The sequence below is a fragment of the Mobula birostris genome, chromosome 4 (genome assembly GCF_030028105.1).
Source record: "Mobula birostris isolate sMobBir1 chromosome 4, sMobBir1.hap1, whole genome shotgun sequence".
Taxonomy (NCBI): domain Eukaryota; kingdom Metazoa; phylum Chordata; class Chondrichthyes; order Myliobatiformes; family Myliobatidae; genus Mobula; species Mobula birostris.
In genome coordinates, this window is record NC_092373.1 from 196711140 (window position 1) to 196725474 (window position 14335).

At 44.2% G+C, this 14335-nt stretch overlaps 1 protein-coding gene across 1 annotated transcript in view; it reads left to right on the forward strand.

Moving 5' to 3' along the window:
* The first annotated feature begins 5062 nt into the window (after window positions 1-5062).
* LOC140196859 (dedicator of cytokinesis protein 2-like) overlaps window positions 5063-14335 on the forward strand; it is a 1243024-nt gene continuing 1233751 nt past the window's right edge. The window contains exon 1 of the mRNA XM_072256747.1: window positions 5063-5207. Within this exon, the coding sequence (XP_072112848.1) occupies window positions 5165-5207 (43 nt within the window). The 5' untranslated portion in view covers window positions 5063-5164. The remainder of the gene's footprint in view (window positions 5208-14335) is intronic.

Here is a 14335-nt window from a genome sequence, read left to right on the forward strand (position 1 = left end):
ACTAATGCCCCACCTCCCCCTCGTACCCCATCCGTTATTTATTTATATACACACATTCTTTCTCTCTCTCTCTTTTTTCTCCCTCTGTCCCTCTCACTATACCCCTTGCCCATCCTCTGGGTTTTTCCCCCCCTCCCCCTTTTCCTTCTCCCTGGGCCTCCTGACCCATGATCCTCTCGTATCCCTTTTGCCAATCACCTGTCCAGCTCTTGGCTCCATCCCTCCCCCTCCTGTCTTCTCCTATCATTTTGGATCTCCCCCTCCCCCTCCCACTTTCAAATCTCTTACTAACTCTTCCTTCAGTTAGTCCTGACGAAAGGTCTCGGCCTGAAACGTCGACTGTACCTCTTCCTAGAGATGCTGCCTGGCCTGCTGTGTTCACCAGCAACTTTGATGTGTGTTGCTTGAATTTCCAGCATCTGCAGAATTCCTCATGTCCATGTTCAATTTATCCAGTTCTGTCAATACTTTCAAAGAATTCAAAGTACATTTATTACCAAAGTACGGTAAGTTGTTCTCTATTGCTGCTTGATTCAAATAACTACAGCAGCACCTTTACTTTATTAAATGTTTGCACAGATTTGAAACTTTGACAAGCTTCTACCGATGCGCAGTGGAGAGTATCCTGATGAATTGCATCTCTGCCTGGTATAGAAGCGCCAATGCCCAGGAATGGAAAAGCCTACAAAAAACGGTGGACACATTCCAGTCCATCACAGGAAAATCCTCCCCACCATTGAACACATCTACAAGGAACGCTGCCGCAAAGAATTAACATCCATCACCAAGGACTACCACCACCCAGGCCGTGCTCTCTTCTCATTGCTGCCATCGAGAAGGAGGTACAGGAACCTTAGGTCCCACGCCACCAGCTTCAGGAACAATTATTACACTTCAACCATCAGGGTCCTGAACCAAGTCAAGTCAAGTTTATTGTCATTTCACTATATGCATGCATACCGTCAAACAAGACAATGTTTCTCCGAACCAGGGTGTCGAGCACAGTACTGCACATCACACACATATAACACACAATAACCTAGGAAAGTAAGGATAAAATCTACAGATGAATTATGCATAAATAAACAAAGTAAAGTGCATAAGTTAAATCATCTATCCATCCATCCATCTACATATTGGTTGTCAGTCTTTGTACACGGAATTGCATTGATTCTAATGTATTTCTTTTTTCTACTGTGAATGCCCACAAGAAAATGAATCTCAGGGATGTATATGGTGATATATATGTACTTTGATAATAAATTTACTCTGAACTTTGAATTGCAAAAATGCATAACATTCATCAGACCATCTTGCAATGAAAGGACAAGGATTAGGAAGGATCATTCATGGCTGACTCTTTGTCTTCAGAGATGCTTAATGCCAGAACTTCTAACCCACATGTTCATTTTTAAGTGTAAACTGAACAATTACAAGAGATCCCTGCATTATGAGTGGGGGTCATTCATTCGTCGTGTCGCGTGGTATGGCATGGGCAAAAATTGCCTTTCCACGACCATGAATGTTCTTGGCAAATTTTCCTACAGAGATGGTTTGCCATTGCCTTCTTCAAGGCAGTGCCTTTACAAGGTGGGTGACCCCAGCCATGACTAATACTCTTTAGAGATTGTCTGCCTGCCCTCAGTGGCCACATAACCAGGACTTGTGATATGCACCAGCTGCTTATATGAGCATCCACCCCTGCTCCCAAGCCTTTGGAGGGAAGGAGCATCTAACTCCTCCTTTGGTCGAGTTGTATCTCCAACCCGCCACCCAATGAGTGGGGTACATTTCCATAAATCTGGATTCCACATCCTCTAGGCACTCATCAAAAATGTGAGTTGAAAAACAAAACCGCTGCATTTTTATTTTTATTTTTCACTCACATTCCATGAAAGAGAACTTCTGTCTGTCACATATTTGGGTAGTGATTTGTGAATTCTGTAAGGGTGCTCTTCTGTAACCTGAATGGCTGTAACATGGGTGTTTATTGCATGAGGTCAAAGTGCAGAGTTCAGTGAGTTTGGAGGTAGAAGACCGAAGTAGGCTTGTCTGGAGGACAGAGGTCTGATGTCTGTGAGTCCTGACCAGGAACTGGTGGCCTGTCCTGAGGATGGAGACGTACCTGTGTGTGTGGATGGGTGGGAAAGGGGCTTGTTTTGCTGTTGTCTTGTTGTTTTTGCTGCTGGTGCTGTTCTGCTGAACATTGTGAGCCTACTGTGTCGGCATCCACATGTGAGGTGCCACTTGCGGGCTGCCCCTAGCATATCCTTGCGTATGTTGGTTGTTAACTCAAACAGTACATTTCACTGTATACTTTGATGCAGATGCCATAAATAAACCTGAATCTGAAATTAGCAGCAATCAGTCGAGGACAGCTTCTTTCCCTCTATCAGATTTCTAAATGGATGACAAATCCATGAGCACTGCCTAGTTACACTATTTATTTATTTTTGGTCACTAGTAGTAATTTTTACACCTTACACAGTTCTGGTTCCTAAGGTTATCATAGCCAGGGGTGGTCATGGGGATGAGCTCCCACTACCTACAAAGTGCTCCAAATGGTGTGCATCTCTAACAGCCTCTGACAACCAGCTCCAACTCTTGGCCTTCATGTGAGGCTTAGCTACTAGGCCCCGGTGGAACTGTTTCTACTGACAAGAGAAGGGGCAAAGGCGGGCCACTGGCGCCTCAAAACCAGGTGCTTCGGGCGGGTGGGGCTCGTCAGCCTTGGATGGCAGCCCGCCTTGGAGAAGGAAAACCCTGATTTTAAACCTCCGCTGCCTTGCAGCCATACCCACCCATGGGAAGTGCTTTGGGAGTAAACCCCGAGGAAGAAATCTGGAGATTCCTAAGTCAGTTTGATGTTGTTTACAACTTCACTCTGGCACCCTCTGTGACGACACTGGTGCCAAGCTGTATCAGCACTTGCCCTTCCCTTGGACTACATCAGTGATGTGGAGAGGGGGAGCCCGCTGCATGGGCAACAGCCGGTTCTTCAAATCTTCCCACCCAGACCTTCAACCTGGAGAGGACACTCCAGCATTGCTTAAGGGGACTTTTGTCTCACGCATTGGACTCCTCAGTCACAGCAGACGCTGCTGAACCCAGTCCACCAGAAGCGCAAACCCATCATCCCCTGGGATTGATGTCTGCCTACCACAGAGTACTGCCATAGCAAAACACCAATTTTCACAACACATATCAGTGATTCTGATTCACTGTTTTAGCTTTTAGGGCCTCTGCTGTTAGTGATATATAGAAATGACCTGGATGAAAATGTAAATGGGTGGGTAGTGAGTCCGTGGATGATAGGATGATTGGTTGTCTTGTAGAAAGTGTAGAAGATTCCCAGAGGACACAGCAGGATATAGACCAGTTGCATATATGGGCAGAGAAATGGCAGAGGGAGTTTAAACCAGGCAAATATCACTCAGATCAAAAGTATCCGTTAATGGCAAGACCCTTAACAGTGTTAGTGTACAAAGGGACTTTGGCGTCCAAGTGTATAGGTCTCTGAAAATGGCTACAGAGATTGAGAGGGTGGTAAGGAAGACATTTGCCATGCTTGCCTTTATTGGTCAAGTCATTGGGTTCAAGAATTGGAAGTTAAGTCCTAGTTTTATAAATGTCCAGCTAGGACACATCTGGAGTATGCATTCATTTCTGGTCAGCCCCATTATAGGGAAGATGTGGAGACTATGGACAGGGTGCAGAAGAGGTCTGCCAGGATGCTGCTTGGATTAAAGGGCATTATAGGGAGAGTGAGGACAAACCTGGGCTGTTTTCTCTGGGGTGGCAGAGGGTGAACGGAGACCTGATGGAGCTTTATAAAATTATGAGAGGCATAGATAGATCAGACAGCAGCATTGTTTTCCCAGGGTTTGAAATGTCTAATGCTCGAGTTCATGCATGTAAGGCAAGAGCTAACAATTTCAAAAGAGATATGCAGGGCAAGTTTTTTAAAATTCAAAATGGGGTGCCTGGAATGCACTGCCAGGGGAGGTAATGGAGGCAGATATGGTGGTGGGTGACATGGTAGTGTAGGAATTAGTGCAACGCTATTGCGACGACAGCGATCACCATTCAGGGTTTAATCCTGCCACTGTCTGTGAGCGTTAGTATGTTCCCCCTATGACTGTGTGGGTTTCCTCTGGGAGCTCCAATTTCCTCCCATATTCCAAAGACGTAGTGGTTAGGGTTAGTGAGTTTTAGGCATGCAATTTTCCTGTGGGAAGTGTGGAGGTATTTGCGGGTTGTCCAGCATAATCCTCACTGATTTGATTGGACGCAAATTACACATTTCGCTGCAGGCTTCAATGTCATCATCATTACGCACCATGTCGTATGATGTGGGTGATATGGTATGCATTACCATGATTGGTCTTGTCAAATCTGCTCACACGACCTTCCACCACCTGTCAAATCTGCTCACACGACCTTCCACCACCTGCTTCACGTGACCCTGATCGGGGAGAGGGGTGGTGGGTGAATGAAGCAGGTGGTACACCTTGCCCAAGGGTGACCTGCAGGCCAGCCAAGGCAAGGATTGCCTTACTCCTCCTTTAGCAGAAATGTAGCTTCACCCTGCCACCCAAAATGTAGATGTACATGTGACAAATAAAATCTGTTCTAATTTAATATTTAATAGAAGCATTTAAGAAGCTCCTGGGCACATAATGTGCAGAGAATGGAAGGATATGGACCATGCGCAGGCAGAAGGTATTAGCTAATTAGGAAATACCAGTTTGTCGTGAGCAGCAGCTCCTGCTTATCCACCGTTCTATACTCTATGAAAGTTTCTGGCCAGATTTCCAGGTTTCAGTCAGCGCCCTATTTGTTCTGGCACCAAGCTCCTCACTGTATCGGTTAGAAGTAGTCACGTAAAGGGTTAATCATAATGAGAATGACTGGCTCGGAATGGGGGAAGAAGAAATACTTCTGGAGTAACGAAGAGCCAACGATGAAGGCATTCGATATTTGATTGACGAGTTGCCCCATCACCTCTGTGTTGGACAGCTTCCTTGCTTCATCGTACATACGTGACGTAACAGAAACATGTGATTGGCTTGTGTCTCAACTCTAGCACTGAACGGAGTATTGGGAGCCTTGCAAAAAAAAAACTTTCGCATTTCTTTTAATGTTTTGCTGAGACGCACGAGACATGTTTTCTTGGAGCCGCTCTGTGGACGCCAAATATGGAGTGGGTGAGTTCCAATGGGCTATCTGCCCGTTTGATTTTTTTTAAAGTTAATAGAAATGGATGCAGTTTCGGCGAAGTCTCTGTGTTCCAGCATGTAAGGTGGAGGGGAGTAAAGCAACAGTTGTTTCCTGGCCATCTGAGTAGACACTTACATACAACAAAATTGGATAACGAAAACAGGATGTGGTTTAAAATCAGTAAAGCCGTTGCAAGAGCCAAGTATGACCTCGGGCATAAGGAGTGTGAAGTGTCCAGTAGCGAAGGGAGTGAAGTTGTACATGCATTTCAGTGGAGGCTCCAAGAACATCCCCCAGTTCCTATCTGCAGGGTACAGTCACTGTGCGCTCGAAATCTGTCACACATTCAAATCGAAACACTCTCTGCAACGCGCCTTACGGAAACGCCAGTATGAAAGCACAGGCGGCTTGCAGGTGGCACTCAGTAATGCGACAACATGCCATACAAAATGCAGGAGGAGCTCAGCAGATCAGGCAGCATCTATGAAGAGGAATAAACAGTCGACATTTCGGGGGCCGTCCAAAACGTCAATAGTTTATTCCCCTCCATAGATGCTGCCTGACCTGCTGAGTTCCTCCAGCGTTTTGTGTGTGGTATTTTGGATTTCAAGCGTCTACAGAATCGGTTGTGTTTATTGAGTAACGTGGAGCATTTAAACTCCAGTGTGTGTTTGGGAATGTCTAAACCTCTCTTGGGACAACTAAATCAGCTGCGACTCTAAGCGGGAAAAAGACAGTCCATTCTATGTCAAAGTTCTAGGCGATTTCATTTATACGGCATCTTTCTCTTTATTTTCCTAAATACTTTTTGTTTTATGCTATGTGTGTGACGTATGTATTGTGAGCGCACCGTGGTCCGGATGAATATTTTTTTTATTTTGGTTATATATAGATATACAGTCAGATGACAATGAACGTGAATGTGTGCCCCATATGATTTTATATACCCTTCAAAGGCATGGTAAGGTCATGGTTAGCACAATGCTTTACAACACCAGCAATTAGGGTTCAATTCCCACCACTGTCTGTAAGGAGTTTGTACATTTTCCACGTGACTTTGTGGATTTCCCTCCAGTTCCTAGAGTTCTTTCTTGGGGGGGGGGGAAGGAGTGGGGGGAAAAGAGGAATGATTTCATGGGGCCTTTCTTCACCTAGATCAAGAGATCCTGGAATGTATTACAGCCAGTCAAAATTCATCTGAAGCGTCGTCATTGTACGATAGGAATGGTCCAGTTCCTGAACTGGGTTAGTAAGTTATAGGCATGGCATACTAACGTCAGAAGCATGGTTACACTTGTGGACTGCCCGTAGCACATCCTCAGACTGTGGTTATTGACAGAAATGATGTATTTGACTCTTTCAATGTACACGTGACAGATAAAGCTAATCTATCTAAAAATATCCATTCTCAACCTCCTTCACTCCAGGGAAAAGTCCCAGCCTATCCAGCCTTTCCTTATAACTCAAGCCCTCCGGTTCCAGTAACATTTTGTGAATCTTTTTTCTGCACCACTTCCAGCTTCATTTGCAGAATTATTAGTCTGAATGTGTGTTATCGAACATAGAGCAACACAGCTTAAAATGTTGAAATCGAACCACTTCCGCTCGCAGCTCGTTCCACACTATCACCACCTTCCAAGTGAAGAAGTTCCCCCTCATGTTCCTATTAAGCATTTCACCTCTCACCCTTATCCTCTAGTTCTGGTCTCACCCACCATCCTCGGTAGAAAGAGCCTGCTTGCATCTCCTCTGACTATACCCCTCATTATTTGTATACATCTATCAGATCTCTTCTCATTCTCCTATGCTCTAGGGAATAATGTCCTAACCTGTTCAACCTTTCCCTCTAAATCAGGTCCTCAAGTCCTGGTGATATCCTTGTAAATTTCTCCGCAATCTTTCAATCTTATTCAAAGTCAAAATGCATTTACTATTAAATATGTATGCTATATACAACTTTGAGGTTCATCTCCTTCCAGGCAGTCACAAAGCAAAGAAACCCAGTAGAACCTGCCCCCCTACTTTTTTTTAAAAAGACCACCAAACACCCAGTGTGCAGAAAAGAATTGTGCAAATGACAAAAGCAAGAAAACAAGTGAAGTTCACAAGAGTGAGTCCACAGCTACGAAGCCAGTCATCACTGCAGCATCCAGCGACCCATAGTTGCAGACCACAACTTCAGTTCAACGCAGAGGCAAGTAAACCTGCGGAGCAGCGAGCTGAACCAGCCTATCCTTCGCCTCCGGCTCCAACAATCTGTCCCGCGCGCTTAAATCATCCAAACCTCAGGTCATTCCTCGCTCTTGGGCCCAGGCATGGGCTCCGTGACCACGACTTTGCCTCGCCTCCCCACACTCAGTCTCAGTCCTGCCACGTCGAATTGCCTCTGAGTCAGCTTCAGCAATGGCCAAACGTCGGCTCCTTCCCCACTCTCAGGCCCCACCGCCTCCAACAAGCCCGTACCCTGCAAACTGTAACCATCCCGCACCTTTGAGACTCCGGTTCACACTGCAAAATTGCCAGGTGGTACAGGTGCATCAAAAGCTTAACTCTGAAAGGGAAGTTACAGGATATTGATTGCAGTGATCGTCTGCCAGAAAAAAAGTGTGATTAAGAAAAGTAGTTAGTAGTTTTCTTTGTTTTGTTTGCCGCTGCCAAGTAGTTTCTGAGCTTCACCAGCCCCATCTTAAACCACACATCTTTCCTGTAGATAAGTGACTAAAACTGTACATGATACTCCAAATTAGGCCTCACCAATGTTTTAAATCTTTAACATAACATCCCGACTCCTGTACTCAATACTTTGATTTATGAAGGCCAATGAAGGCTTTCTTTACCACCATATCTACCTGTGACAACATTTTCAATGAACTATGGATCTATATTCCTGGATCTCTCTGTTCTTCCACACTCCTCAGTGTCCTACTGCTCATCATGTAAGTCCTACCCTAGTTTTTCCACCCAAAGTGCAACACCATGCACTTGTCTGCATTAAGTTCCATCTGTCGTTTTTCAGCCCATTTTTCCAGCTGGTTCAGATCCCACTGCAAGCTTTTTCCTCACTGTCCACTACAACCCCAGTCTTGGTGTGAACTGCAAATTTGCTGATTCAGTTTACTACGTTATCGTCCAGATCATTGATGTAGATGATGAGCAATGGACACAGCATCGATTCTTGTGGCGACCTCTAGTCAAAGGCCTCCAGTCAGACGCAAGCATCTACCACCACTCTCTGGCTGCTCCTGTGAAGCCAATGTCTTATACATATGACTACCTAATCTAGAATGGCAAGGCACTAAGCTTTTTTGAGCAACCTTGCATACAGGACCTTGTCAACAGCCATGCTAAAGACCATATAGACAACATACACTGCCTCGCCTTTGCTTTTCTGGTAACTTCTTCGAACAACTCTATAAGATTGGTTAGATATAACCTACCATGCACAAAGTCATGTTGACTACCCCTGATCTGTCCCTGTCTATCCAAATACTTGTATATCTGGTTCCATGGAATACCTTCCAATAACTTGCCCACTACTAATGTCAGGCCCATCAGGCTATAACTTCCTGGTTTATTCTTAGAGCCTTCCTTAAACAATGAAACAACTTTACATATCCTCCAATCCTCTGGCACCTTACCCGTGGCTAAGGACATTTCAAATATCTCTGCTCGGGCCCCTTCAGTTCTGCATTAGCCTCCCACATGGTCCAGGGAGCACTTTGACAGACCCTGGGGAATTGCCTCAAGATAGCAAACACGCCTCCTCTGCAGTTTGTATATGGTCCATGACCTTGCTGCTGCTTTGCTTCACGTCTATCGGCTCTGGGTCTGTCTCCTGCGTAAGTACAGATGTAAAGAAATCCATTTATGATCTCCCACATCCCATTCATCTCCAAGCATAGATGATCACTTCCAGAGGACCAATTTTGTCCCTTGTTATCTTTTTGCTCTTAATGTAGCTGTCGAATCTATCCCATTCCTTCTTTTAGCTCTCCTAATTTCCTTCTTAAGTGTTCCCTTGCATTTCTTATACTCAAGTACCTCATTTGTTCCTGTCTGCCTACATCTGTTATGCATCTCCTTTTTCTTAACTAGGGCCTCAATATCTCTCAAAGTTTGGTTCCCTAGACCTGTTATCCTTGCCTTTTATTCTGACAGGAACATACAAACTCTTTATCTCAAAATTTCATTTTTGAAGTCCTCACACTTACGAAGTACACCTTTGCCAGAAAACAGCCTGTCCCAATCTAGACTTGCAGGATCCTTTCTGGTACCATCAAAACTGGCCTTTCTTCAATTCAGAATCTTAGCCGAAGGACCAGACCTATCCTTTTCCATAATTATCCTGAAGCTAATGGCATTACGATCACAAGGTGCAAGCTGTTCCTCTACACTAACTCTGTCACCTGCCCTGCCTCAGTCCCTAATAGGAGATCTCATATCATACTCTCTCTAGTTGGGAACTCTCTCTATTGACTAAGCAGACTTTCCTGAGTACATTTGACAAACTCTGTCCCATCTAGTCCTTTTAAAGTATGGGAATCCCAGTCAATAAGTGAAAAGTTAAAATCACCTACTATCACATTTTTATGTTTTTTGCAACAGTCCACGCTCACTCAAGAAATTTGCTCCTCTAAATCCTGCCGACTGTAGTGTAGTCTATAATGTGGCCTTCCCTTTCTTATTCCTCACTTCCCCCAATATAGCCTCATAGATGAGTTCTCCAGCCTAACCTGTCTGAGTACTGCTGTGACATTTTTCCTGACTTGAACATGCGTCCCCCCATGCTCAACGTTTCAATTCCTGACTTTGTATTTAGTCTCAACAACATCTTCACCTGCAGCCACTCCACTCTCTGCTCTGGTGCTCTGGTCCCCATCCCCCTGCAGCTATGGCTTATGTTAGAAGAACTCATTGAAAGCTGTTGATATTTATCTTGTGAATGAGATCCGGGTTTAAAAAAGAGGAATCATTAATACATCCCTCTTTGTAAAACCTTAGCCAGTGCAGGAGATTCAAAGCACAGGTTCTAGGCCCCAGTGCAGAACACAGCAGGCAATTGTGCAGAGTACTCCCAGAAATGGTGAGGAGAGATTGGGCAAATAATCTGAATTCTTGACATTGCATGAGGGATACATGTTAAGTGGAAGGGTTTCAAGCAATTTCCTGCTGGGAGTATCTAATCTGATGACATGTCCGATGGGTTTGTGTTCAGGCCTGTGGCACGGAGACGCAAGACCAAAGAAAGTTGTTAAGGGTTGTTAAGAAGGCATACGGTGCATTGGCCTTCATTAGTCGGGGGTTGAGTTGAAAAGTCATGAGGTAAAATTTGTTGCTCTGTGAAACTCTGGTTAAACCACACTCGGAGTATTGTGTTCGGTTTTGGTTGTATCATTATAGAAAGGACATGGAAGCTTCAGAGAGAGAGTGCAGAGGAGATTTACCAGAATGCTGCCTTAAGTTTGGTTGAGTAAGCCTGGGATTTCAGAATGAAGGTGGATGAGAGGTGACTTGATAAATGTGTACAAGATGATAAGAGGCAGTGATAGAGGGGTTAGCCAGAGACTTTTTCCTTGGGGAGGAAATGGATAATGCAAATAGGCATAATTTTAAAGTGATTGGAGGTAAGTATAGCGAGAGTTGTCAGAGGGTAGTTCATTACACAGAGTTTGGTGAATGCATGGAACACCCTGCCAGGATCAGTGGTAGAGACAGTATAATCAGGGACATTTAAGAAACTCTTAGTTAGGCACATTGATGATAGAAAAATGGAGGGCTATATAGGTGGGAAGGGTTAGATTGATCTTAGAATGTGTTAAGAGGCCATCACAACACTATAAGCTGAAGGGCCTGCACTGTGCTGTAATGTTCTATGTTGTAAAGTTCTAACAAAGAGAAAAGGGGCAACAGCACAGCCTCCAAACCCCAGCCACACAGTGCTGACTGGACACTGAGTGACCATGCAGTGGTTTGGATGTGCTTTCAAACCAAGCTGATGGGGCGAGAGTCTGCTCCTTTCTTTCTTGGAAGTGAAAACAGTGTCAGTGTCAGTTCTTGTTGGGTGATCATCCTTGAAACCCATTTGGCTGTTTGGTGGAGAACTCACAAGAGTCCTTTCTCCAGTGGGAGAAGGAAAGAAGCAAAGGGAGGAAAGAATGCATAGGTCCTTTCACAACCAAGGTCAAGAGATTCTGGAATGTATTACAGTTAGTCAAAATTCTTTTGAAGTTTATTCATTGTTAAAAAGGAGTGGTTGAGTTATAAAACTGGTACCCAGGGCTTCAAAGGACCTCAAACCCAGGAGAAAAACTCACAGGGTACAGGGCAGTAGTGACCCCAGGGCTGTACCCTCCTGGGATGGTTACTCAACCCTTCCTTCCTGTCAGTTTTCATGGGCTTTGAGGTGACTGATGAGGTTAATGTGGGACATTTGCACAGAACATTTCAGGGGAGCTTCTCAGAGTGGCGGGTGGGTAGATGTGAGGTGGTCCATTTTTCTGCCACTTGCACAGGGCTGCATTGTGCTCTTGGTGAACGATCTCGAGGTTCTTGATACCACCCAGAAAAAAATCCCTTTCCTCATTTCCTGTGAGAGTTTCCCAGGAAACAGTAGGGATGTTGCATTCCTTCAAGGTAATCTTGACCTGTGATAAATTGGAATAGGATGTTTGTTTTGAGAGTCTGGTTTGGGGATATAAGGACAACGTGGTAATTCAACAGTGTGGCCAATCCAGTATGGTAAACAGAAGTAAACTAGGGCCTTGAGGTTAATGGTATCACACTGAGCAGTGTGGAAGAACGGATAGATCTTGGGTCCACGTCCACAAATACCTCAATGTTATGATACTAATTGAATAGGTGTATAAGAAATCATAAAAAAAATAAACATGTGTCATTTAGAATTGAGCAGACTAAGATAAACATTTTGAAAGCATTCCATTGTTTTTATAATTTGCTTCATATGGTTTTCATGATATGAATTTAATAATTCGTAATTTGCCTTGCAAACTGATAGGATTGTTCAGAAGACATATGGCGTGTTGGCCTTCATTGGTAGGGGGCTTGAGTTCAAGATCCACGAGGTAATGCTGCAGCTCTGTAAAACTTTGTGTATTGTGTTCACTTCTGTTTGACCCATTAGAGGAAGAATGTGGAAGCTTGGGAGAGGGTGCGGATGAATTGTACTAGGATGCTGCCTGGATTCGAGTACATGTCCCATGAGGATGGGTTGAGTAAATAGGGATGAGATGTGACTTTATAGAGGTGTACAAGATGATAAGGGGTATGGATGGGTTGCCAGAGCCTCTTTCCCAAAGTGTAAATAGGTAACAGGAAGGGGCATAATTTTAAGGTGATTTGAGGTGCTGTCAGAAATAGGGTTTTACAGAGAAAGTAGTAGGTTTGTGGAACTCCCTGCCAGGGATGGTAGTAGAGGAAGATGCATTTGAATTGAATTCAATTCAATTCTAAGAAAGGACAATTAGGGACACTTAAGATAGGTATATGGATGAAAGAAGAATGGAAGGCTATGTAGGAGGGAAGGACTAGCTTGATCTTAGAGTAGGTTAAATAGTTAACACATCATCCAGGATGAAAGGCCTATATTATGTTGTACTGTTGTACGTCCTAACTGTCAGGGATGTTGGATTGAGGAGAAAACATTGGCATCATTTTGCTTATCTTTCCATTTTTGGTGAAACTTCAAATAGGCCTGAGCTGCCTGCTTTTGGTAGTCCAGATGTCAGAAGCATATTTAAGGACAGGGATTACTGCTGCCCAGAAGACCATGACCTTTGTGCAAGGTCACCAGTCTTAATCTTCAAATACCCTTTTCCTAAATGTTGTTGGTCATCTTTTGCCGAGAAGTGACTCTCTAGTTATGGGTCATTGTCTATATTTTTGAAGGTTTCACTGTGAAAATTTATTATTGGATAGTGGTGTAGTACATTGGGGGCAGATTGGTAGAGGGCTAGGAACTTGTGGAAGTTGTAAAGCCTATCCAGTCCTATTTTCTTTTTCCCAGGGTGGGGGGTCTTTGGGGGCTTTGTTTCTATCATTCATTCTATGGGGATCTTGTTTCATGGATGTCTGTGAAGAGGATGAATTTCACATTTTATACTGTATACATTCTGAAACATTAAAATAAATTTAATTGAACCTTTGAATTGGGGAATCGAGGGGATGGGGGTAAGGGGAACGAGGAAAGAATTAGTAAGGACCCTATGAACACCTTTCTCACACAATGTTTAGATTGAGCTGCCAGAGGAAGTGGTTGAGGTGTGTCCACTAACAACTCATAAGGGACAGGTATATGGATAGGAAAAATTTAGAAGAATGGAGCCCAAATGGAGGCAAATGGACTAGATTATATGGGCATTTTGGTTGGCATGGATGAGCAGGGCAGGAGGGCCCGTTTCTGTGCTGCATGACCTCATATGCTTCGGAGAATGAGTTGGCGATCTTTTGGAGCTTGGCATTTGAGAGTTCGTACAAGTAAGCATGCTGTGCATGTTGCAGCCCAACCACTAAGGTTTGGGTGACCTTGCTTCTGGTGTATAAGGTTGAACAGTTTTTGGTTGGTTCTAAAAATTAGCTCTATTTCTATGAGAAGCTTGTAAAAGGTAAGCTGTAACACTGTGGAGAGAGAGAGATTGAGAAAATCATTGATATTGGTCAGAAAGCATTTTGATTATTGTGAGCAGTTTTGGGCCTCATATGGAAAAGGGTATGCTGGCATTGGAGAGGGTCCAGAGGAGGTTTGCGAGAATGAGCCCAGAAGGAAAGGGTTAGTGTATGAGCCATGTTTGATGCCTCTGGGCTGGACTTGTTGGAGTTTAGAAGAATGAGGGGTGATCTCATTGAAACCTACCGAATATTTAAAGGCTGGATGTTGAGAGAATGTTTCGTACAGAGGGCACAGCCTCAGGGTGGAATAGAACTGAACAGGAGTTTCTTCAGCCAGAGCGTGACGAATGTGTGGAATTCATTACCACACATGGCGATGGAGATCAACTCTTGGTGCATTAAAGCAGAGGCTAATGGGTTCTTGATTAGTAATGGTGTCAAAAGTTCCAGGGAGAAGGCAAGAGAGAGGGGTTGAGGAGATAGAAAATCA